The 27,482-nt window shown below is 40.5% G+C and overlaps 2 protein-coding genes across 2 annotated transcripts; both read right to left on the bottom strand.

The window, feature by feature from the left end:
• Positions 1–2,295: 2,295 nt before the first annotated feature.
• LOC310999796 (uncharacterized protein) lies at positions 2,296–8,910 on the bottom strand (the record flags this gene model as incomplete). Its single annotated transcript, XM_083990362.1, has 2 exons — positions 2,296–3,966; positions 7,252–8,910. The coding sequence occupies 2 exons, from the start codon at positions 8,908–8,910 to the stop codon at positions 2,296–2,298; spliced, it is 3,330 nt and encodes a 1,109-aa protein (XP_083846488.1).
• Positions 8,911–13,045: 4,135 nt separating this feature from the next.
• Positions 13,046–14,713, bottom strand: LOC310999021 (tripartite motif-containing protein 16-like; the record flags this gene model as incomplete). The annotated part of the gene is made up of 1 exon (XM_083989320.1): positions 13,046–14,713. One exon carries the CDS (start codon positions 14,711–14,713, stop codon positions 13,046–13,048), a length of 1,668 nt encoding a protein of 555 aa, XP_083845446.1.
• Between the last annotated feature and the right edge of the window lie 12,769 nt (positions 14,714–27,482).

Genomic DNA, 27,482 nt, shown 5'->3' with positions numbered 1-27,482 from the left:
ACTGACTTTCAGTAAATTCTTGCAACAAGAAGACATGGTATTGAGTAGATTCAACATAAATAAATTATGGCAACAAAGTGACAATTAATAACATTAAATAGATTTTAAGTCATGTGGTACCAATTATAAGTTGATATAACTTATTTCATTTATTTAATCCAAATCATTCTTAACCAAATATTTAGAAAGATAGCCTCAATTTCACACATAAAATTAGTGAATATAAAGCATTATCATCCACATATTTAGTAAATCTAAATCAATTCCACCTAATTAATTAGTAAATCTAAATCACTTTATCACAAATATTTGGTAAATCTAACTTAATTTTCTTCAGATACCTAGTAAATATTTATTCAATAGTTTTGTTTTGTTTAAATTTACTTAATTAAATCAATAGTTTTTAATCAAAGTTGAAGTAATAAAATTCTATTCAATTATATTAGGGGAATATATATTAATTGTCACTTTGTTGCCTTAATTTTTTTAAGTAGACAATGGTCAAACTTTTTTGAATGCATACTGTCTGTGTCTGTAGCCTAGTGGTTAGCTCACTAGGCTGAAGACCTGAAGGTTGTTGGTTCAAATCTTGCCTCAACAACTATTATAGTGAATTACTTTCCCAGTCGTCCTATGTTGACTTCTGATAACTTTCTTCATGTTGAACCTGCTGCTCTCAGCCTGAAATTCACAGAAATTTTAATTGTAAGTCATTCAAGCGTCACTCTCATGCTTTCTTGGTGTTGACACAGTGTGTTTCCAACAGGTGCAGCTTTGGACTCATTAACTTCAGAGTGACACAGAGTGCAGCTCATCAACAGACAACAGTCTTTGCAACTGTGTGTACACTGTGGCCTAGAGGCAGAGTGAAAGTCTACTGACCATGAGGTTGTGGTTTCCATTCCTACCTTGGTCAAACATTTGTATGTTGATCACTGCTTGTACTATTTGCTAATTCTGCAATAGCGTCCCGCTGCTTTCAGCATTCACACGCATTTCCATCCGGAAATGCTACTTTATCTAGTTTTTTCTAAAATCCTATTGAACACAAGCTGTGTTTGTCAAAGAAGGAAACCCTAACCCCTAAAAGCAGCACATCAGTGCAGCTGCTTTCACAGAGTTAATTCTCAGAAGCAAGAGTTAAAAGCTCCTTAAATTCATTTAGAAAAAATTATAGTAATTCATTGATGCGAAAAATAAGAAATGTACTCTTACTCTTAATTTTACTTAAAGTAAATTTAAAAGCATGTACTTTTGGATACTTAAGTACCTTTAGAAGCAAATACTTTTTTACTCTTACTCGACTGAGCTACTTTTACTTGTAACAGAGTACATTTTGACCAGTAGTATTTGTACTCTTACTCAAGTACTTGGGTGGAGTACTCTGTCCATCTCTGGTTATATTATTGTTACCTTATAGACTCAAGAAAACATCCATTCCAGACATGGAAGATGCTGCTCAACATATTTATTTTCAGTTCCCACACACTATATACATACAAAGTGCAAAAATATAAATCACACAAAGTTTATTGTCAACAACATTAACTATATATTCAAACATTTGACTCAGAGAATGCAAACATTGGTCTGTTAGCTGTCATACATCATTCTCTGTAGTGTAATGATCTCATCTATTGATACCTGGAGTTCAACATACACTGATTGTTTCTGTAAAGTTGGGACAAGAGCAACAAAAGGCTGGAAAAGTAAATGATAGGAATAATAAACAGCTGGAGGAGGAACTAGTTAGGTTCATTAGTAACATGGATATGATTATAATCATGATGTTTACACTTTGATTAAAGCTCATAGACCTTATTAGTGAGTGGATTTTAACAACTACAACATTTGATCTGACAAACACATCAATGTAAATGTGATTGTAGATTTCTTAGTTTCCACAGTGAGAACAAAGCTCAGTGATACAGGAAGGTCAAACAACAACAACAACAACAACAAATACATCAACACAAATATCCAGCAAACATTTAGAGTTCAGAGAAGTTTCTATTTCCATGTGGAGAAATGTGAGTTTAGGTAAAGAAACATCATCATGAGCAGTGATCTCCTCCACGGCTCCAGCTCCACCTCAACAAACTCAAACATCAACACAACAAGAGAAATGACAACAAGAGGTCAAAGTCCCGGCCACAATGTTTAATGATTGACAGCTGATCTCTGTGCAGAGCAGAGACACAACAGCAATGAGCTTTTAGCAACAAACATGGAGACTAAAGAAAGTGAAGAACTGAAATACAGATTTTAACCAACTGCTCCTTCAATGATCTTTGTCTATTTGAGTTTACACAACTCTGCTGTGTCTCCATAACCAAGATAAAATCCAGCGTGTAGAGGCTGAGTGAATGTGGTCTGGACTCTGTGGAGGAGAGTCATGGTTTCAGAGACGCTGTAGAAGGACAGAATACCTGCTCTGTGATCCAGATACACTCCTACTCTGGAGGACTGAGGACCTGAGACTGGAGTCTGGATGTTGTTGAACCGAAATGTGAAACTGTTGATGTAACACTCTAATGACCAAGATTTGTCGTTACCTCCAAACAAACTTTCCAGCCCTGATCTGCTGATATTCTTGTATGCAACTGCTACATCAACTCCTCCTCCTCTCCTCTCCACCTCCCAGTAACAACGTCCAGTCAGACTCTCTCTACTCAGGACCTGAGAACATCTAGTGAATCTGTCTGGGTGACGAGAATAAGACTGATCTTCACTCATCAATGTTACTTTTCTGTTTCCCTCAGATAATAACAGACATGTGTTTACTGTGTTTGGATCCAGTGTGATTTCCTGTGAATATCTTAAGAAGTCAGCTCTGGTCCTGGGCTCTGGTGCTGGTGACAGTAAAACATCCACTTGAGTCACAGTCAGTGAGACGTTTGTCCACGTGTCTCTCAGAAGGTCCTGTAGTTTGTCTCTGAGCTCTGACACAGCTGCTGTCACATCCTCAAAGTGTCTGAGAGGACGGATGTTGATGCTGGATGAGTGTGTAGATGGACTGAGTGCTGACAGTGAGGGGTAGTTGTGTAGAAACTGGGTGTGATCCTCTGTGTGCGACAGCAGCTTCAGCTCAGCGTCTTTCCTCTTCAGCTCAGTGATCTCCTGCTCCAGCTTCTTCTCAAGCTCTTTGACTCCACTCACTTGAGTTTCCTGCTGGGATCTGATCTGCTGCTTCAGCTCAGAGCTTCTTTTCTCCATCAGACGGATCAGCTGAGTGAAGATCTTCTCACTGTCCTCCACTGCTTTATCAGTAGAGCCATTGATGGCCTCCACCTCCTGTTGAAGCACCTTCACGTCTTTCTCTCTGAGCTGGATTCTCTGCTGGATGTTTTGTCGACTCAGCTCCAGTTCTCTCTGCCTCTCAGTCCTTTCTGCTGCAGCTGAGACTGTGTCGTGGCCTCTATGTTCATCCACAAGGCAGACAAGACAAATACACTTCTGATCAGTGCGGCAGAAAATCTTCAATACCTCATTATGACGAGAGCAGATGTTCTCCTGGAGCTTCTTGGAGGGCTCCACCAGCTTGTGATTCTTAAATGAAGGAGATTCATAATGAGGCTGCAGGTGTTTCTCACAATAAGAGACCAGACATACCAGACAGGACTTGACAGCTTTGAGTTTCCTCCCAGTGCAGCAATCACAGGCCACATCTTCAGGTCCAGCATAGCAGTGATCATCATCAGCAGCTTGGAGTCCAGTCTTCTTCAGCTGCTCCACTAAAGCTGCTAACATGGTGTTTTTCACCAGAGGAGGCCTCGGTGTGAAGGTCTGCCTACACTGAGGACAGCTGTAGATTTTCTTCCCATCCTCTGCATCCCAGTGGGTTTTAATACAGCTGAAGCAGTAGCTGTGTCCACAGGGAATAGCCACTGGATCCTTCAGTAGATCCAGACAGATGGAACAAGAGAAGGTCTCCTGGTCCAGATGAACTCCTTTCTGCGCCATTTCACCTCTCACAGACGACGACTGTCTGAGTTTCTGTTGCTCAGAAGTGAAACTAGTCTGAGCTCTGATCTCAACAACATGTGTCTGTGCGGTGAACGGGGCCTGTCGGCTCCTCCTCTTCACCACATGTTGGTTCCACCCATCTTCAAACTGTAGATCTGAAGGGGAGGGAACAAGGAAACACATGATCAGGCTGCAGCAGCTCAGTGTGTTTGACAGCAGATAATCAGATATTTCCTCATTCTAGTGCGAGGAGCAGCAGCTGTACATCTCAACTTATCCTATTTACAATGAAGTCTGGTTATATTCAGTGGTGGACAGTAACGGAGTAAATTTACTTAAGTACTGTACTTAAGTACATATCCAGAGGATTTGTACTTTATTTGAGTTTTAGATTTCTTTGGTACTTATTACTCTTACTTGAATACATTTCCAAGACAAATATTTTTACTTTTACTCGAGTTAATTTCTAGGAAGGCTCGTTACTTTCAGGTCTTCTCTTTTTAGTGTGAATGCTGAAACACTATTGTTCTTCTGTTCGGCCATTTTCTTTATTAGTGTGAATGCTGAAATTTTCTATATACTTATTCCGAGTTCTTCTCCCCTTTTTTGGTCTCTAACTAGTCCTTCATACTTTGTGCTATTTCAACAATTCATACATCAAATCGTGCAGCTTTTTCTGGACATTATCAAAATGACTTTTCTCTGTTCAAATATTCATACTTTTTGCAATATTCAACTATTTCTGATTTCTTTTTGGCCCATAGAGAATGCATTGGAACAGTCTTGAAACTCTTCAAATCTTCTTACTTCTTTCAGCCTCTAAAGCTTCAGCATACTTTATGCTAGACTTCATTCAAATTCTGAGCTGTAGACAAGCTTCCAATGTATTCAACCGGTGTACAACTTTTTCATATCTTGTAGAGTTTTTGAGATAAATCCTTTAAAAGCACATGAGGATTTCTGACAAATTTCACACTTTTCAATGAGTGCGTATTGCGTTGGCTAGAGTGAGTGACGTCGTCATCAGAGTGCAGGAGATCCAAAAAAGCGACTGGAACTTTTATTCTGAAACTGCCAGCAAAGCTACAAATGACACTCTACACACAAGAATTGGCCACAGTTTGTAGCCACACTTGTCTTCTGGCTAACAATCTGGTCAAAAATGCAAAGAGATTTAGAGAATGATTTAAAATATGTTTTAAATGCAGCCTGGGTGCTCTGTCTCTGCCATTCAGCCCAATGCATTTTTTTTCAAAGCAGAGTAGAAGGAGCTCAACTTTGTAATTCACTGGAATGGGCCTTATACTTTGTTTGATTTCATCAAAAAATAGTCACAGGTCACAAAAAAGTCCTCTACTTACTTGTTGTGGCTCATTTCTACTCTTTTCTTTTTTTTAAGCATAATTGAAAAATCTCACATTCATCAAAGTCTCAACCTCTACTTCACCAGAAGTGTTTGAATATCCCACTGGTTAGGGTTCCTGCTTTCCAACCACAAGGTCACGGGTTCGAAACCAAGGGAACCATTCTGTTATGTTGAATTCTGCTCCCCTCCCCCACCTTCAATTGATTACAGGTGTTCGTTAAGAGACTCACTGATTGCTCGTGCCACAGTTTGCAGCACATCATCACATTACAATCAATGACAACATGCTTATGTGTGTGCCCTCTGTGGCGAAGCAGCAGAGTAAAGGTTTAGTGATCATGAGGTCATAGGTTCTATTCCGGCCTCAGTTATGTCACGTCATTGCTTGACTTTTGATTCCAACTATTCAGCTGTCATTGGACAGTTTTTAATTCCTCATAGTATAAAGCTAATTGTAACTCAGGTCCTCTGTGGCCATATGGTTAGTGTGTCAGGTTACCACTCGTGAAGTTGTGGGTTCAATTCCTGCCTGGGACATGTTTGCGTGTCATTCTGCGTGTCTTTGTCAATTTATTCAGCATGGTTCAGCAATGGCTTTCAGCATTCCCACGTATTTCCTTCAGGAAATACCAATTCTATTTTTTTTTTTAAATACTATTGAACACAAGCTGTGTTTGTCAAAGAAGGAAACCCTAACCCCTAAAAGCAGCACATCAGTGCAGCTGCTTTCAAAGAGTTCATTCTCAGAAACAAGAGTTAAAAGCTCCTTAAATTCATTTAGAAAAAAATATAGTAATTCATTGATGTGAAAAATAAGAAATTTACTCTTACTCTTACTTATACTTAAAGTAAATTTAAAAGCATGTACTTTTGGATGCTTAAGTACCTTTAGAAGCGAGTACTTTTTTTACTCTTACTCGACTGAGCTACTTTTACTTGTAACGGAGTACATTTTGACCAGTAGTATTTGTACTCTTACTCAAGTACTGGGGTGGAGTACTCTGTCCATCTCTGGTTATATTATTGTTACCTTATAGACTCAAGAAAACATCCATTCCAGACATGGAAGATGCTGCTCAACATATTTATTTTCAGTTCCCACACACTATACATACAAAGTGCAAGAATATAAATCACAAAAAGTTTATTGTCAACAACATGAACTATATATTCAAACATTTCAGTCAGAGAATGCAAACATTGGTCTGTTAGCTGTCATACATCATTCTCTGTAGTGTAATGATCTCATCTATTGATACCTGGAGTTCAACATACACTGATTGTTTCTGTAAAGTTGGGACAAGAGCAACAAAAGGCTGGAAAAGTAAATGATAGGAATAATAAACAGCTGGAGGAGCAACTAGTTAGGTTAATTAGTAACATGGATATGATTATAATCATGATGTTTACACTTTGATTAAAGCTCATAGACCTTATTAGTGAGTGGATTTTAACAACTACAACATTTTGATCAGACAAACACATCAATGTAAATGTGATTGTAGATTTCTTAGTTTCCACAGTGAGAACAAAGCTCAGTGATACAGGAAGGTCAAACAACAACAACAACACAAACACATCAACACAAATATCCAACAAACATTTAGAGTTCAGAGAAGTTTCTATTTCCATGTGGAGAAATGTGAGTTTAGGTAAAGAAACATCATCATGAGCAGTGATCTCCTCCACGGCTCCAGCTCCACCTCAACAAACTCAAACATCAACACAACAAGAGAAATGACAACAAGAGGTCAAAGTCCCGCCCACAATGTGTAATGATTGACAGCTGATCTCTGTGCAGTGCAGAGACACAACAGCAATGAGCTTTTAGCAACAAACATGGAGACTAAAGAAAGTGAAGAACTAAAATACAGATTTTAACCAACTGCTCCTTCAATGATCTTTGACTATTTGAGTTTACACAACTCTGCTGTGACTCCATTAGACCCGTAAAGACCAACTCCAGCGTGTAGAGGCTGAGTGAATGTGGTCTGGACTCTGTGGAGGAGAGTCATGGTTTCAGAGACGCTGTAGAAGGACAGAATACCTGCTCTGTGATCCAGATACACTCCTACTCTGGAGGACTGAGGACCTGAGACTGGAGTCTTGATGCTGTTGAAGCAAAATGTGAAACTGTTGTTGTCACACTCTAATGACCAAGATTTGTCGTTACGTCCAAACAAACTTTCTCCCCCTGCTCTGCTGATATTCTTGTATGCGACTGCTACATCAACTCCTCCTACTCTCCACTCCACCTCCCAGTAACAACGTCCAGTCAGACTCTCTCTACTCAGGACCTGAGCCCATGTAGTGAATCTGTCTGGGTGACTAGAATAAGACTCTGGTTTACTCATGAATGTAACTTTCCTGTTTCCCTCAGATAATAACAGATATGTTCTTGCTGTGTTTGGATCCAGTGTGATGTCCTGTGAATATCTTAAGAAGTCAGCTCTGGTCCTGGGCTCTGGTGGTGGTGACAGTAAAACATCCACTTCAGTCACTGTCAGTGAGACGTTTGTCCACGTGTCTCTCAGAAGGTCCTGTAGTTTGTCTCTGAGCTCTGACACAGCTGCTGTCACATCCTCAAAGTGTCTGAGAGGACGGATGTTGATGCTGGATGAGTGTGTAGATGGACTGAGTGCTGACAGTGAGGGGTAGTTGTGTAGAAACTGGGTGTGATCCTCTGTGTGTGACAGCAGCTTCAGCTCAGCGTCTTTCCTCTTCAGCTCAGTGATCTCCTGCTCCAGCTTCTTCTCCAGCTCTTTGACTCCACTCACTTGAGTTTCCTGCTGGGATCTGATCTGCTGCTTCAGCTCAGAGCTTCTTTTCTCCATCAGACGGATCAGCTGAGTGAAGATCTTCTCACTGTCCTCCACTGCTTTATCAGCAGAGCCATTGATGGCCTCCACCTCCTGCTGAAGCACCTTCACGTCTTTCTCTCTGAGCTGGATTCTCTGCTGGATGTTTTGTCGACTCAGCTCCAGCTCTCTCTGCCTCTCAGTCCTTTCTGCTGCAGCTGAGACTGTGTCGTGGCCTTTATGTTCATCCAGGCAGAGGTGACAGATACACTGCTGATCAGTGCGGCAGAACATCTTCATCACCTCATCATGATGAGAGCAGATGTTCTCCTGGAGCTTCTTGGAGGGCTCCACCAGCTTGTGTTTCTTAAATGAAGGAGATTCATAATGAGGCTGCAGGTGTTTCTCACAATAAGAGACCAGACATTGCAGACAGGACTTGACAGCTTTGAGTTTCCTCCCAGTGCAGACATCACAGGCCACATCTTCAGGTCCAGCATAGCAGTGATCAGCAGCAGCAGCTTGGAGTCCAGTCTTCTTCAGCTGCTCCACTAAAGCTGCTAACATGGTGTTTTTCACCAGAGGAGGCCTCGGTGTGAAGGTCTGCCTACACTGAGGACAGCTGTAGATTTTCTTCCCATCCTCTGCATCCCAGTGGGTTTTAATACAGCTGAAGCAGTAGCTGTGTCCACAGGGAATAGCCACTGGATCCTTCAGTAGATCCAGACAGATGGAACAAGAGAAGGTCTCCTGGTCCAGATGAACTCCTTTCTGCGCCATTTCACCTCTCACAGACGACGACGACTGTCTGAGTTTCTGTTGCTCAGAAGTGAAACTAGTCTGAGCTCTGATCTCAACAACATGTGTCTGTGCGGTGAACGGGGCCTGTCGGCTCCTCCTCTTCACCACATGTTGGTTCCACCCATCTTCAAACTGTAGATCTGAAGGGGAGGGAACAAGGAAACACATGATCAGGGAGCAGCAGCTCATTGTGTTTGAGAGCAGATAATCAGGTATTTCCTCATTCCAGTGCGAGGAGCAGCAGCTGTAAATCTCAACTCCTCCTATTTACAATGAAGTCTGGTTATATTCAGTAAATTCACTTGAGTACTATATCCAGAGGATTTGTATTTTACTTGAGTATTAGATTTATTTGGTACTTATTACTCTTACTTGAATACATTTCCAAGACAAATATTTTTACTTTTACTCGAGTTAATTTCTAGGAAGGCTGAAAAGTACTCGTTACTTTCAGGTCTGCTCTTTTTAGTGTTCACACTATTTTTCTTCTGTTCGGCCATTTTCTTCCGCCTTTTTACGGTCTTCTTCTAGTCCTTATACTGTGTGCTATTTCAACAATTCATACATCTAATCATGTAGCTTTTTCTGGACATTATCTGAATTACTTTTTTCTTTTCAAATATTCATGCTTTTTGCAATATTCAACTATTTCTGATTTTTTTTTTCCCCATAGAGAATGCATTGGAACAGTCTTCAAACTCTTCAAATCTTCTTACTTCTTTCAGCCACTAAAGCTTCACCATACTTTCTGCTAGAGACTCCATTCAAATTCTAAGCTGTAGACAAACTTTTTAAGTGTTCCTCTATGACTCAGCTTATTGATATCTTCAACAGTTTCTGATATTTGGCAGTTTTAAAATCATTAACTCTTTCGCGACCATTGACGAGTTAACTCGTCACAGCCTGCCGAACGTTCACGACCATTGACGAGTAAACTCGTCAAAACCGTTTTTTTACAGATTACGATAACAGACACTCTGAGGTACCCTGTGTGTGAATATGGTAGTCCTCTGATATGTAAAACTGTTTTAAACTAAAATCAAAACATAATGTTTTTTTATAAACTGTGTGATCTTGGTTTTGTTTGAGTAATCGTTCTCCTTGAATGCTGCTCTGGGGACAGCGTGCAGCGCTGTGCGGCTGTCGGCTACATTGTTGCGACTTTCTCGCTGAATCTGGCGACTTTCCAAACCCTCTTTTGACAAAAGCGACCGACGACAAACCTGGCGAGTTTACCCGGTGCTGTTAGAAACGTTTCTGGTTTGGAGACTCGGATCTGAAAGCCCGTTATCACAGCTGTTTTCACGGTGCAGCGGAGCGGGCGCTCTGCAGCGGGGGCTGTGACCGACCGCCCCCGCCTCAGAGCACTCACCCGGCGGCCAGTCACACAGCAGTGTCACGGAGCTGCTGCGCTGCAGCCAGAGACCCACACCGCTGCACCGCTGCTCTCCACGCTGCCACACCCCCCAGATTTGCCTACAAATATATTTATTTAGCCGTAGAAATGATTTGGGAGACATGCCACACTGCAGAGTACCGGTAAAATGAGCCGATTGCCACTTGACACAAAAGTGCGTTTTTCTCTAAAACTAGAGCGGGAGCTCCGTTTTTGGAAAAACCCAGCTCTCTTCTTCTCCTTCGCACGCACGAACGAAACGGCGGAAAAACTCGCCGTTTTTTCATGGAGCACGTTGGAAAGTCACTCTTCAACCAAGTGAAGACCGTTTGTTTCTAGGTGATGTACAGAGTTCGGTTCGACGTGAGATAAAAGGTAAACAAATAGCCAAAAACATGTGGTCCTGAGCGGATGTGCTGAGGAATTAGTGTGGTCGCGAAAGAGTTACGTTTTTTGACAAAATCCAGCTTTATATTGGGTGTGTGTTGCGTCTAACGAGCAGAGCTAGAGTGGTGACATTGTCAGCCAGAGTGGAGAGAGGCAAAACAACATTCTAGAGTTTTTCTGGCTAAACTGTCAGCACGGCCACAAATTAAACTCTAGACAAATTATTTTCTCCAGTTTTGTAGCCACACTTGTCTTCTGGCTAAAATTCTGGTCAAAAATGCAAAGAGACTTAGATAATAATTTAAAATATTTTTTTAATGCTGCCAGGGAGCTCTCTGCTCTCATTCAGCCCAATGCATTTTTTTCACAGCAGCGGGAGAAGGAGCTCAACTTTGTAACTTGCTGTTAAGTGCTTTTTAATTCATTTTAATTCACCAAAAAATAGTCACAGGTCACAAAAAAGTCCTCTTCTTACTTGGTGTGGCTAATTTCTGCACTTTCCTTACTTAAGCAGAAGCCAGTGATCCTCTTATTACAGGTTTTCTTTGCCCCTTACATACTGTCTCTGTCTGTAGCGTAGTGGTTACCTTGCTGGGCTGGAGACCTGAAGGTTGCTGGTTCAAATCTTGCCTCAACAACAATTATAGTGAATTATTTTCCCAGTCGTCCTCTGTTGACTTCTGATAACTTGCTTCATGTTGAAACTGCTGCTCCCAGCCTGAAATTCACAGAAATTTTAATTGTAAGTCATTCAAGCGTCACTCTCATGCTTTCTTGGTGTTGACACAGTGTGTTTCCAACAGGTGCAGCTTTGGACTCATTAACTTCAGAGTGACACAGAGTGCAGCTCATCAACAGACAACAATCTTTGAAACTGTGTGTACACTGTGGCATAGAGGCAAAGTCAAAGTCTTCTGACCATGAGATTGTGGGTTCGATTCCTACTTTGGTCAACCATTTGTATTTTGATCACTGCTTGTACTATTTGCTAATTCTGCAATAGCGTCCAGCTGCTTTCAGAATTCACACGCATTTCCATCAGGAAATGCTACTTTATCTAGTTTTTTCTAAAATCCTATTGAACACAAGCTGTGTTTGTCAAAGAAGGAAACCCTAACCCCTAAAAGCAGCACATCAGTGCAGCTGCTTTCACAGAGTTAATTCTCAGAAACAAGAGTTAAAAGGTCCTTAAATTCATTTAGAAAAAATATAGTAATTCATTGATGTGAAAAATAAGAAATTTACTCTTACTCTTACTTTTACTTAAAGTAAATTTAAAAGCATGTACTTTTGGATACTTAAGTACCTTTAGAAGCAAGTACTTTTTTACTTTTACTCGACTGAGATACTTTTACTTGTAACGGAGTAAATTTTGACCAGTAGTATTTGTACTCTTACTCAAATACTTGGGTGGAGTACTCTGTTCATCTCTGGTTATATTATTGTTACCTTATAGACTCAAGAAAACATCCATTCCAGACATGGAAGATGCTGCTCAACATATTTATTTTCAGTTCCCACACACCATATACATACAAAGTGCAAACATATAAATCACACAAAGTTTATTGTCAACAACATTAACTATATATTCAAACATTTCACTCAGAGAATGCAAACATTGGTCTGTTAGCTGTCATACATCATTCTCTGTAGTGTAATGATCTCATCTATTGATACCTGGAGTTCAACATACACTGATTGTTTCTGTAAAGTTGGGACAAGAGCAACAAAAGGCTGGAAAAGTAAATGATAGCAATAATAAACAGCTGGAGGAACAACTAGTTAGGTTCATTAGTAACATGGATATGATTATAATCATGATGTTTACACTTTGATTAAAGCTCATAGACCTTATTAGTGAGTGGATTTTAACAACAACAACATTTGATCTGACAAACGCATCAATGTAAATGTGATTGTAGATTTCTTAGTTTCCACAGTGAGAACAAAGCTCAGTGATACAGGAAGGTCAAACAACAACAACAACAACAACAAACACATCAACACAAATATCCAACAAACATTTAGAGCTCAGAGAAGTTTCTATTTCCATGTGGAGAAATGTGAGTTTAGGTAAAGAAACATCATCATGAGCAGTGATCTCCTCCACGGCTCCAGCTCCACCTCAACAAACTCAAACATCAACACAACAAGAGAAATGACAACAAGAGGTCAAAGTCCCGCCCACAATGTTTAATGATTGACAGCTGATCTCTGTGCAGAGCAGAGACACAACAGCAATGAGCTTTTAGCAACAAACATGGAGACTAAAGAAAGTGATGAACTAAAATACAGATTTTAACCAACTGCTCCTTCAATGATCTTTGTCTATTTGAGTTTACACAACTCTGCTGTGGCTCCATAGCAGTAAAGACGAACTCCAGCGTGTAGAGGCTGAGTGAATGTGGTCTGGACTCTGTGGAGGAGAGTCATGGTTTCAGAGACGCTGTAGAAGGACAGAATACCTGCTCTGTGATCCAGATACACTCCTACTCTGGAGGACTGAGGACCTGAGACTGGAGTCCTGATGTTGTTGAAGCAAAATGTGAAACTGTTGTTGTCACAATCTAATGCCCAAGATTTGTCGTTACCTCCAAACAGACTTTCTCTCTCTGCTCTGCTGATATTCTTGTATGCGACTGCTACATAAACTCCTACTCCTCTCCACTCCACCTCCCAGTAACAACGTCCAGTCAGACTCTCTCTACTCAGGACCTGATCGTAATTTGTAAATCTGGCTGGGTGAATAGAATAAGACTGAAATCCACCTCGTGTTACTTTCCTGTTTCCTTCAGATAATAACAGGTAACTGTATGCTGTGTTTGGATCCAGTGTGATTTCCTGTGAATATCTTAAGAAGTCAGCTCTGGTCCTGGGCTCTGGTGGTGGTGACAGTAAAACATCTACTAGAGTCTCAGTCAGTGAGATGTTTGTCCATGTGTCTCTCAGAAGGTCCTGTAGTTTGTCTCTGAGCTCTGACACAGCTGCTGTCACGTCCTCAAAGTGTCTGAGAGGACGGATGTTGATGCTGGATGAGTGTGTAGATGGACTGAGTGCTGACAGTGAGGGGTAGTTGTGTAGAAACTGGGTGTGATCCTCTGTGTGCGACAGCAGCTTCAGCTCAGCGTCTTTCCTCTTCAGCTCAGTGATCTCCTGCTCCAGCTTCTTCTCCAGCTCTTTGACTCCACTCACTTGAGTTTCCTGCTGGGATCTGATCTGCTGCTTCAGCTCAGAGCTTCTTTTCTCCATCAGACGGATCAGCTGAGTGAAGATCTTCTCACTGTCCTCCACTGCTTTATCAGCAGAGCCATTGATGGCCTCCACCTCCCGTTGAAGCACCTTCACGTCTTTCTCTCTGAGCTGGATTCTCTGCTGGATGTTTTGTCGACTCAGCTCCAGCTCTCTCTGCCTCTCAGTCCTTTCTGCTGCAGCTGAGACTGTGTCGTGGCCTTTATGTTCATCCACAAGGCAGACAAGACAAATACACTTCTTATCAGTGCGGCAGAACATCTTCATCACCTCATTATGACGAGAGCAGATGTTCTCCTGGAGCTTCTTGGAGGGCTCCACCAGCTTGTGATTCTTAAATGAAGGAGATTCATAATGAGGCTGCAGGTGTTTCTCACAATAAGAGACCAGACACACCAGACAGGACTTGACAGCTTTGAGTTTCCTCCCAGTGCAGAAATCACAGGCCACATCTTCAGGTCCAGCATAGCAGTGATCAGCAGCAGCAGCTTGGAGTCCAGTCTTCTTCAGCTGCTCCACTAAAGCTGCTAACATGGTGTTTTTCACCAGAGGAGGCCTCGGTGTGAAGGTCTGCCTACACTGAGGACAGCTGTAGATTTTCCTCCCATCCTCTGCATCCCAGTGGGTTTTAATACAGCTGAAGCAGTAGCTGTGTCCACAGGGAATAGTCACTGGATCCTTCAGTAGATCCAGACAGATGGAACAAGAGAAGGTCTCCTGGTCCAGATGAACTCCTTTCTGCGCCATTTCACCTCTCACACACGACGACGACTGTCTGAGTTTCTGTTGCTCAGAAGTGAAACTAGTCTGAGCTCTGATCTCAACAACATGTGTCTGTGCAGTGAACGGGGCCTGTCGGCTCCTCCTCTTCACCACATGTTGGTTCCACCCATCTTCAAACTGTAGATCTGAAGGGGAGGGAACAAGGAAACACATGATCAGGCTGCAGCAGCTCAGTGTGTTTGACAGCAGATTATCAGATATTTCCTCATTCCAGAACGAGGAGCAGCAGCTGTAAATCTCAACTTCTCCTATTTACAATGAAGTCTGGTTATATTCAGTGGTGGACAGTAACGCAGTAAATTTACTTGAGTACTGTACTTAAGTACATATCCAGAGGATTTGTACTTTATTTGAGTTTTAGATTTCTTTGGTACTTATTACTCTTACTTGAATACATTTCCAAGACAAATATTTTTACTTTTACCCGAGTTAATTTCTAGGAAGGCTCGTTACTTTCAGGTCTGCTCTTTTTTGTGTGAATGCTGAAACACTATTGTTCTTCTGTTCGGCCATTTTCTTTATTAGTGTGAATGCTGAAATTTTCTTTATACTTATTCCGAGTTCTTCTTCCCTTTTTTGGTCTCTAACTAGTCCTTCATACTTTGTGCTATTTCAACAATTCATACATCAAATCATGCAGCTTTTTCTGGACATTATCGAAATGACTTTTCTCTTTTCAAATATTCATACTTTTTGCAATATTCAACTATTTCTGATTTTTTTTTTGGCCCATAGAGAATGCATTGGAACAGTCTTGTAACTCTTCAAATCTTCTTATTTCTTTCAGCCTCTAAAGCTTCAGCATAATTTATGCTAGACTTCATTCAAAATTTGAGCTGTAGACAAACTTCCAATGTATTCAACCGGTGTACAACTTTTTCATATCTTGTAGAGTTTTTGAGATAAATCCTTTAAAAGCACATTAGGATTTCTGACAAATTTCACACTTTTCAATGAGTGCGTATTGCGTTGGCTAGAGTGAGTGACGTCGTCATCAGTGTGCAGGAGATCCAAAAAAGCGACTGGAACTTTTCTTCTGAAACTGCCAGCAAAGCTACAAATGACACTCTACACACAAGAATTGGCCACAGTTTGTAGCCACACTTGTCTTCTGGCTAACAATCTGGTCAAAAATGCAAAGAGATTTAGAGAATGATTTAAAATATGTTTTAAATGCAGCCTGGGTGCTCTCTCTCTGCCATTCAGCCCAATGCAATTTTTTTCAAAGCAGAGTAGGAGTAGCTCAACTTTGTAATTCACTGGAATGGGCCTCATACTTTGTTTGATTTCATCAAAAAATAGTCACAGGTCACAAAAAAGTACCTCTACTTACTTGTTGTGGCTAATTTCTACTCTTTTCTTTTTTTAAGCATAATTGAAAAATCTCACATTCATCAAAGTCTCAACCTCTACTTCACCAGAAGTGTTTGAATATCCCAGTGGTTAGGGTTCCTGCTTTCCAACCACAAGGTCACGGGTTCGAAACCAAGGGAACCATTCTGTTATGTTGAATTCTGCTCCCCTCCCCCACCTTCAATTGATTACAGGTGTTCGTTAAGAGACTCACTGATTGCTCGTGCCACAGTTTGCAGCACATCATCACATTACAATCAATGACAACATGCTTATGTCTGTGCTCTCTGTGGCGAAGCAGCAGAGTAAAGGTTTAGTGATCATGAGGTCATAGGTTCTATTCCGGCCTCAGTCATGTCACGTCATTGCTTGACTTTTGATTCCAACTATTCAGCTGTCATTGGACAGTCTTTAATTCCTCATAGTATAAAGCTCATTGTAACTTGGGTCCTCTGTGGCCATATGGTTAGTGTGTCAGGTTACCACTCGTGAAGTTGTGGGTTCAATTCCTGCCTGGGACATGTTTGCGTGTCATTCTGCGTGTCTTTGTCAATTTATTCAGCATGGTTCAGCAATGGCTTTCAGCATTCCCACGTATTTCCTTCAGGAAATACCAATTCTAGTTTTTTCTAAAATACTATTGAACACAAGCTGTGTAAAGAAGGAAACCCTAACCCCTAAAAGCAGCACATCAGTGCAGCTGCTTTCAAAGAGTTCATTCTCAGAAACAAGAGTTAAAAGCTCCTTAAATTCATTTAGAAAAAATTATAGTAATTCATTGATGTGAAAAATAAGAAATTTACTCTTACTCTTACTTTTACTTAAAGTAAATTTAAAAGCATGTACTTTTGGATACTGAAGTACCTTTAGAAGCAAGTACTTTTTTACTCTTACTGGAGTAACATGTCGACTGAGATACTTTTACTTGTAACGGAGTAAATTTTGACCATAGTATTTGTACTCTTACTCAAGTACTGGGGTGGAGTACTCTGTCCATCTCTGGTTATATTATTGTTACCTTATAGACTCAAGAAAACATCCATTCCAGACATGGAAGATGCTGCTCAACATATTTATTTTCAGTTCCCACACACCATATACATACAAAGTGCAAAAATATAAATCACACAAAGTTTATTGTCAACAACATTAACTATATATTCAAACATTTCACTCAGAGAATGCAAACATTGGTCTGTTAGCTGTCATACATCATTCTCTGTAGTGTAATGATCTCATCTATTGATACCTGGAGTTCAACATACACTGATTGTTTCTGTAAAGTTGGGACAAGAGCAACAAAAGGCTGGAAAAGTAAATGATAGGAATAATAAACAGCTGGAGGAGCAACTAGTTAGGTTCATTAGTAACATGGATATGATTATAATCATGATGTTTACACTTTGATTAAAGCTCATAGACCTTATTAGTGAGTGGATTTTAACAACTACAACATTTTGATCTGACAAACACATCAATGTAAATGTGATTGTAGATTTCTTAGTTTCCACAGTGAGAACAAAGCTCAGTGATACAGGAAGGTCAAACAACAACAACACAAACACATCAACACAAATATCCAGGGTAACACTTTACAATAAGGGTCCCTTAATTAACGTTAGTTAGTACATTATTAAGCATTAGTTAACTGTTTAATAATGCATGAACAACCGTTATTATGTATTACTTAGCATTAGGTAACACATTAGCTAATGTGTTAGTAAGCAGTTACTTAATGTTTACTACTCAACGTTAATTAATAAATTATTAAGCATTAATAAATGTTTAATAATGTAATTAGATATTATTATGCATGCACTACTCAGCATTAATTAACACATTAGTTCATATATTAGTAAGCCGTTAATAACGTTTCTAGTAATCATTTACTAATGGTGATTATTTGGAGTGGATAAGCATTAAGTAACAGCTAACTAATGCATTAATCATGAGCTATATGGCCCTTAGTATATGTGCCTCATAAGCATTACTTAACCATAGGTAACCATTAGTGAATGCTTTTTGGACCCTTATTGTAAAGTGTAAACATGTATCCCATAGGCAACACTTTATAAATGCTTAACTGCCTCATAAGCATTACTTACCCATAGGTAACCATTAGGGAATGCTTTTTGGACCCTTATTGTAAAGTGTAAACATGTATCCCATAGGTAACACTTTATAAATGCTTAACTGCCTCATAAGCATTACTTACCCATAGGTAACCATTAGGGAATGCTTTTTGGACCCTTATTGTAAAGTGTAAACATGTATCCCATAGGTAACACTTTATAAATGCTTAACTGCCTCATAAGCATTACTTACCCATAGGTAACCATTAGGGAATGCTTTTTGGACCCTTATTGTAAAGTGTAAACATGTATCCCTTAGGAAATGCATAACAGTTGTAAATAAGCATTACTTAACCACTATTAGTTGAAATGTAGTTGAAGCAATCACATACAGCATAAAACATTTTACAACTTTTATTTTAAACACATAAAAACAGATATAATCACTCAGAGGAGAATTTTGACATATTATCATCTGACCTCGTATTTACTGTAGTAAAGAACATACTGTAGAACAAAACAATGTGACGAGGGGGCATGAAAATAGAACTGTCTGTCTCCACCTGTCTGCCAGTCTCTCCCTGTCAGTCTGTCTCTACCTGTCTGTCAGTTTTTCCACTGTCAGTCTGTCTTCACACTGTCTGTCAGTCTATTCCTGTCGGTCTCCACACTGTCGCCAGCCTGTCTGTCTTTCAGTCTCCCAATGTCTCTACACTAGTCTACCTGTCTGCCCATTGTCAGTCTATCTGTCTGGCAATCTAAACTTTCTTTGTTATGCGCAGGAGCTTTCTATCATCCTTCATTTTAGTTATTGTAGCTGAAATGACTTGGTTGGCCTTTATAACTTCCTCACATCTTTTAGCAAAGTCTGCCACCGTCCCCCCCTTCTCAACCAGACCATATTCTTCTGGAGCAGCTATGGCAAGCTCAGCAATCGCTGCAGTCTTCACAATAGTAAGTCTGTCAACGCCATACTTCTCGAAGGATTTGGCCATATTCTTCCCCGTCTGGAAAATGGCAAGGACTTTCTTGTACCGCCTCACCACATCACCTGGTCCTCCAACTAATATAAACACACAAGAACAAGAGGGAATGTATCATTTAAATCATGAGATTGGTGAGAAGAAAAAAACACAATCATTGTATTATAATGCTGTTTGCTTATCAATGGGGTGCCCCTGAAAGACAGAAATCTAGACAAAGGTGCAATAGACCATTTCAACAGCAAACATCTTTACAGATTGATGTGCAAACCTACATGGTAGAGGCTAGATCCGATCAATGCAACAATGACACAGAACCCTAACTCTAACTCTAACCAGACACTTAACACTAACATCCAAACAAGTGCACTGTGTCCCCTGTCTGTTGCGTTGATCAGATCAAGCCTTTACCAAACTTAAGAGGGAGGTGATGGTGAGATAAAGGGATAGAGGCTGGTGATTGAGAAAAGGCAGATAAGCTATTTTATTTCTGACCAAATGTTCCTGTTGTTGACTTATGGATAGTGAAATAAATTTTTACTGTGGAGCTTATGTGGTATTATCTTACAGTGTGATTTTGATATCATAACATGCCTTACAAATAGCCTATTGCAATAAATATCATGGGCTTGATATTGATATTGATATTGATATTGCACGACCAGTGGGCTAGCGCAATGACCAGGACCAGCACACACACAGGGATTCCGCAAATACCTAAATTGGGAGAAAATGAGGGGGAAATGCTAAATACTGTAAAAATGGATAGATTTGGGGTCAATAATTTGGGGAAATTAACATTGATTTGGACTGTTCTGGTCCTTCTAGTACACCCCTCTGCTAGCGTGTGATGAGTGATTCAGTTACTTGTAGGAACATACAGACAGAACACATACAGCCCAAGCCAGTCAAGAAATACGCTTCACATACCCCGCTGGCGAAAGCCATGTTTGCTTCTCTTCGCCTTTTTCTCCTTCTTCCCTCTCTTCTTCCCACTCTTCTTTCTCTTCCCTTTCCCTTTCTTCTTCCTCTTTCTCTCCGGGGATGAATCAGAACTCTCTGAGCTGGACTCAGAGTCGTCTTCTTCACTATCGTTTTCACTGTATTGCTGCATCTGCACCTCTTCAACATCACTCTCATCTCTTTGAGACTCCTTAGCCTCCTTGAGACTCGCCAAAGCTGTGGATGCAAGGATTAATAGTACATATTACCAATTTGATTGCTTATTCGCTTACAACAACAAACACAGGTGAGGTTAGGTTGGAATGGTTTTCCAGAGAAGATGCACTTTTATTTGTGTGAATTGTACTTGAAATGTACAATCTGCTGGCTATGAGTATGAAATTTGTGTCTTGTAAGCCTAGGCTGGGCTCCTTAATTGGTGGATGACACATTAATAAAATAAATATTTAATTCACAGGTATGACAAAACCTTTGCACCCACAGTGCACACCCATCATATCCTGAAAGTAGCCTAGAATCTTCACTCACCATCTGAGAGTTGAGCCCTGCAAATGTCACGTTCTGTAGTGACATCTGAAAGTTTTTCCTCCAGGAACTCAGCACGTGTTTTCCACTTGTCCCTTTCCCCTCTTAGCTTGTCCATGGCAACTTTGGCAGTTGGGGCCTCTGTAGTCTTATTGCCTGAACATGTATCAGAATGGTAATAAGACAGACATGACACCATCATAGATATGACAGAGCACATGAAGGAATCTTGATGAATGTTGTCATTAATGTTGTTATTACATACAATATTTCTAGTTATTTCTAAGCTAGTTAAGAGCTAACTGTTGAACATGAACATCAATGTTAACTTACCATATTTTCCAGAAGAATGTCCTTCTTCTATTTTTCTCTTCTGAGTGTGTAGCCTCGTCTTGTGCGGAGGCGAGACGTCAAGCTCATCCATTTTGAGATGAGTCAAAGTCCTACAATAAGGTCTCTGGCCGCGTCTTGTGTATCTTGCTTCTTCTGTATCGAGCCTGGACTGGCCTGTCACACAGAGAAGCGGTCGGTGCGCGCGAAGAAAAAGCACAACGTTATGCAGCGTTCAATGTAACTCGGAGCTCAGGCTTTTCAGACCCTTTACTTGAAAAAGTGCACTGGAACGCAACCTTATGTCGGGGCTCCCATTCGGGAACCCGGAAAAAAAATCTGGAGAATCAGTTGTCTACCATCACACAACAGTAGGTAGTGTTACAGTAATGTCTGGAACGCTTTGAAGAAGGAATTTGGAGTTTTCAACGGGGAGTTCCCGAATTCCGAGTTGTCATGAACGCAGCATTAGCGCGCACCTGAACTCGCGATATGTTATCACGTTATCGCGATGAATAGTCGAACTAGTTTCCTGGCAGGACGACGGACGGACAGCAACATGCGTGGTTTAAAGTTGGTAAGAAAGTTGAAAAAGCTGACAGAAGGCAAAAAAACTACCAAGAAACACCTCAAACTAATTGAGTGGCTACAAAAGAAAAAAATACTGACAAGGAAAGTCAAGTGCAACCGGTGTCACCATAAAATGAAGCTGAAGAAAAAGATTGCCTCCGTGGACCGATTTGAATGGTAGGTAACGTTATGGGGTAAATTTTTCTGGTCATTGTACAGGCTAACTGCTTTACACGCCAGGGAGACTAGTGCTGTTCTAGCTAATGGGGATCCTTGAACATAAATACAGTAAGTTAGTGCAACTTCCAATAAATGGCGAAAATGTCTTTGTAGGCTACTACAGCTGCATTGGCTGTGTGAAGCTAACGTTAAATGTATGTTCTCCATGCTAATTAATCCTCTGAAATTGAATAGAAATTGTGATATAACTTAGCTATACTTTTGTACAATAGTGATAACATGCATACAGCATCCTTAAACTCCTCCTGACAAAGATATAGAAAGGATATTAATATTGTGTGTGTGTCTTGTCAGCTCAGCCCAGCCCAGCCCCCCCCCCCCCCCTTTTTTTTCTTTTTTTTTTGCAAAATGCTCTTTGATAATTATTCTTAATCTTTTATTATCATTATCATTATTATTATTTAGCTGTGCTTAAGGTACATAAGACCTTAGCCTTGGACAGAGACAGTTAACCGTCTTGCACTTCTCTAAATACTGTACAGAGTTCAGTCTTTGATGGCTAATTTATACATCTCCATAAACCTTCAGATTAAAAATACTATATTGATACATATCTAACATAACATCACATTTCATTTGGGGGTGGGGGCTGAACCCTGTACAGAACGTGTAAGCTACACTAATTTTTTCCTCTGTCATTATTTTGTCTTTCAGGAGGTGTCAGCAACGCAGCTGCAAGCGCAGACGAGTGAAAAAGTCAATTCGACACAAGTCGATTTTCACAAGATCAAAGATGTCTCTGTTTAACTGGATGCAATTTGTGTACAGGTTTGACTAATAATACATTTATTTTGTTTGGTGTTTGAATATGTGTAGCCCACTAAGCTTGTGTTATCACAATACTGAGATTTCTAGCTGTGATATGATACTGTGAAAAATACGGTCACTTTTCAATACCATGCAGTGGCATAGCTATTCCTTGATACCCTCTTTGACGGCGTCCAACAACAGCCTGTAGCCAACGTCGTCTCAATCATTAACTACAAAGGACAATTAATATTAGCTTAGTGGGGCGGTGTTTAGCTCAGTTGGTAGAGCATCCACCCCATGTGTTGAGGCTATAGTCCTCACTGCAGGCGTCCCTGGTTCAAATCCCACGCCGAGCGGCCCTGTCTGGCGTGTCATTCCCCCTCTTTCTGCCTCCCATTTCCTGTCTCTCTCAACTATCCTGTCAATTAAAGGCAAATATATATATATAGTAACCTAGCCATTGTAGAGAAGGTTGATTTAACTCACCAGGCATCAACGCCTTCAGTGCTGCCAGCTCTTCCTGCAGGTCCAAGTGGAGTTTCCCCAAAACTGCAGCTTTCTTTGTCACTGCCTTCAAGGTTTGCCACAAGTGTTTGAGCACCTTGGCGTTATGGCCTTAGGCCTACACCTCACCCATGACTTAACCAGGGAGACACGCCAGGGGTGGAGGCTTGGCCAGTTGAACTTACAGTGAGAGTGAGATACACCACCAAAGCGACAACTCCCGTAAACATGTAGAAATCCAGCGTTACTATGCCGAGTTATTGACAATGGAATGTGCTACCCCACTCATGGGAGATTGTGAAGTATTGATAAGGAAGAAAATTACATCAAAACAGTGTTAAATATTCAGTCGCAATATTTGTCTATATTTTGAAACTTGTTGACAAAACTACTCAAAGTACATCAATAGCAGATTACCTATGAGTAAGCCTGAATTCATTTATGGGTTACTCTACATTAGTCATTGGGTTTTGACTGAACTTATTTTATATTTATACTGTTTTCAAGGTTTTCTCAAGGACTGAGGTTGCGCCAGCTTGATTTGATGATGGACAACGTTGCTGGGTCCTCAAGGACTTTAACAAGAATGGCAAAGCAACTGAGGGAGGTCTGTGTGACTGCAATGGAGAGACTACGTCGGAGAAAAGGACAGAGCATTGGGGGAAGGAGCCAGTTCGTGGTGATAGATGAGAGTCACTTCAGACATAAAAGAAAGGTAACTTTTTATATTAACTGCTACAAATTGTTAAGATGCTAATTATGACCTAGTCCTGATGACCTAGATGCTCAACGTCCTGGGGTCTCATTTATAACCGTTGCGTACGCACAAAACGGGGCTGAAAGTGGCGTACGTGACTTTTCACGCCAAGGTTGTGATCTATAAAAAACAAACTTGACGGGAGAACGTGCGCAGCTCTAAGCAAACTCTGACCCAGGCGTACGCATGGTTTGGAGGAAAAGGGGAATAGGCGACACAGACGGTGTGGTGGTGAACTGAAGTCAGACTCAGGAAATGATGATTGAGAAGAACGATTATGTTTTTATTATCGGCCGTCACACATTTAATTTCAACCCGTATGCGTTAGATCCATGTTGCCACGGTGATTTAATTCAACAGCCTTATTTTGCATCGGACTGGTGTTTCAGAAACATCTTCTTAGAATCTAACTTAAAATTCAAAATCAAAATTCCTAATCTATATTTAATCACCGCCGTCTCTCTGTCATATTGTCCACTCCCAGAGCGCAGGAGGAGGAGAGGACGCCGCGGCTGCATGGGATAAATACATGGTGTAAATAACTATATGTTCCTGTGATACTGTGAACATATGATCGAGAGTCAATTAAATCTCAAACCCTGGGGGAAAAAAATCCAGTAATCGTTCCCACAATTGTTACATTCTGTTTTCTTGTTATCAAGAGAAGTGTCATGTTTGATCATTCCTCAGAATGTAACTGATTCTGCTAATTATTCAAAGTTTTATCGATCAGTCTAATTACTGTAAATAATACAGCGGTGAGCCCCGTGCGTAATTCTGCACCACGGCACCGCTGGAGGAGAAAGGAGGGAGAGGGAGACCATGATGAATAGTTAATAACTCGTTTCAGATTAGAACTGTTGTCATTGTTGTAACTGTGTGCCGAACCGGGTCCAGCATGTGAGAGGCAGCGCACCAAAACAACACCGCGTGCGCTCTGAGCCGCTGACGCCGTTAACAGCTGCAGCAACACGTCATGTCGCCACTTTCACACCTGCAGCTAATTCACAACACCGACAGAACAACAGCACGTCAGGCTCATTGACATGCAGATCGCATTCATGTGGTGGTTTGCATTGACCATCTAGGGTTAAAACAGGGCGTGTACAGGGCGGGACGTGAAGCGGATTCAGCTGCGCACACTTGTAGGAACTCTGTGATTTATAAAGGGAAGTTTGCTTGCAAGTGTGCGTACGCAGGGTTTTATAAGTCTGAATATTTACTGGCGCACGCAAAACTTGGCTTTTGGGCGTACGTACACTTTTAGTAACGATCCCACGCACAGTTTTATAAATGAGACCCCAGGTCGGGACTGGACGAGACTTGAACATCTGGGGAAATTACTGTAGGATTTTGTCCACTTTTCCATGTCACCAAAGTGGAAAATAAATATGTAGTATATTCTATAATGATTAAAGGGTCAATATTTAAAATTTTATCATATTATATTTTAAAATTGATCAAAATCTCGGGGTAAAACGTTTCAATATCAACTACAATTATCATAAATATGTTTAGAAGAAAGAGTTTAATATGTAAAGTGGTTGTCGGTGTGATATACAGTTGTTAAAATTAAACATATGGCACCCTTAATGAAAATCAATTTCCTCTAATTCCTGCCAACTTTATTAGTTTATCTGACAACCTCTGCTTTCTTCTTCTGCCATTTTCCCCAAAACACAGTATGGACGGGGCAGGTTTGCTGGGGGCTGGAACCGGAGGAAGTGGGTATTCGGAATGCTGGGGGTGCAACGCACTCAAATAAGAAGATGGTCAGGGAAGCCGGTGCTTCGCTTGGTGGCAAAGAGGTCCAGGAGGGAACTGGTGCCACTCATAGCCCATCATGTGAAAAGGGGCTCATGTGTAATCAGCGACGAGTGGCGAGCCTATCGAAATGCTCTGCCTCCACTGGGATACAGGCATTTCACAGTGAATCATAGTGTCTCCTATGTAAATGCTGAGACAGGGGCCCACACCCAGCACATCGAAAGAGCTTGGAGGTCATACAAAGAGACAGTGTGGAGATTAAGGGGAAACCGCACTGAGCAGCTGCTGATAGACCACCTGTATGTCATTGAGTGGCACGCGTGGCTTGGGGAAAAGCATCGCCATGGTCCCCTAGGCAGGCTACTCCATGACATGAGACAGAAAGACAGGTAGACTAACAGACAGTGGGGAGACTGACAGGGATAGACTGACAGACAGGTGGAGAAAGACAGACAGTGGGGAGACTGACAAGGGATAGACTGACAGGGATAGACTGACAGACAGTGGGGAGACTGAAAGGGATAGACTGACAGACAGGTGGAGAAAGACAGACAGTGGGGAGACTGACAAGGGATAGACTGACAGACAGTGGAGAGACTGACAGAGTGTGGAGACTAAGAGACAGGTCGAGACTGACAGAGAGTGGAAAGACAGACAGGTGGAGACAGACAGTTCTATTTTCATGCCCCCTCAGCAAATTGTTTTGTTCTATTTTTTTTTTTTCTCTTTCTCTTTTCTTTCTCTGCAAGTGGTAATGCGTCGCCTAGCATTGTCACTTGCATTATTATTATTATTTATTTTATTTTTTTAATTCTTTTTTTTATTATTATTATTGTTTGTTCTTTATTTATTTATTTATCTTTTTTTTTCTTTCTTTCTCTGCAAGTGGCAATGCGTCGCCTAGCATTGTCACCTGCATTATTATTATTATTATTTATTTTATTTTTTTTAATTCTTTTTCTTTATTATTATTATTTGTTCTTTATTTATTTATCTTTTTTTTTCTTTCTTTCTCTGCAAGTGGCAATGCGTCGCCTAGCATTGTCACCTGCATTATTATTATTATTATTATTATTATTATTATTATTATTATTATTATTATTTATTTTTTTTTTTTTCTTCTGTGAAAGTGAAAGTATCAAATACAGTTACTTAAGATTGTCTGTGGTGTTTTTAATCATAATTTAGTTAATAATACTGTAATTAGTTTAAAAAAGTATTTTCATCAGATTTCAGTCAATTACCTTCAGGCGACCCTATTTGAATTCCAGGTGACCACATGGGGTCCCGACCCCAAGGTTGAAAAACACTGTGTTAATATGTCAAAATTCTCCTCTGAGTGATTATATCTGTTTTTATGTGTTTAAAATAAAAGTTGTAAAATGTTTTATGCTGTATGTGATTGCTTCAACTACATTTCAACTAATAGTGGTTAAGTAATGCTTATTTACAACTGTTATGCATTTCCTAAGGGATACATGTTTACACTTTACAATAAGGGTCCAAAAAGCATTCCCTAATGGTTACCTATGGTTAAGTAATGCTTATGAGGCAGTTAAGGATTTATAAAGTGTTACCTATGGGATACATGTTTACACTTTACAATAAGGGTCCAAAAAGCATTCCCTAATGGTTACCTATGGGTAAGTAATGCTTATGAGGCAGTTAAGCATTTATAAAGTGTTACCTATGGGATACATGTTTACACTTTACAATAAGGGTCCAAAAAGCATTCCCTAATGGTTACCTATGGGTAAGTAATGCTTATGAGGCAGTTAAGCTTTATAAAGTGTTACCTATGGGATACATGTTTACACTTTACAATAAGGGTCCAAAAAGCATTCCCTAATGGTTACCTATGGGTAAGTAATGCTTATGAGGCAGTTAAGCATTTATAAAGTGTTACCTATGGGATACAT

This window comes from Trachurus trachurus (assembly GCF_905171665.1).
Source record: "Trachurus trachurus genome assembly, chromosome: 16".
NCBI classification, from domain to species: domain Eukaryota; kingdom Metazoa; phylum Chordata; class Actinopteri; order Carangiformes; family Carangidae; genus Trachurus; species Trachurus trachurus.
This window is presented reverse-complemented; position numbering and strand designations above follow the sequence as displayed.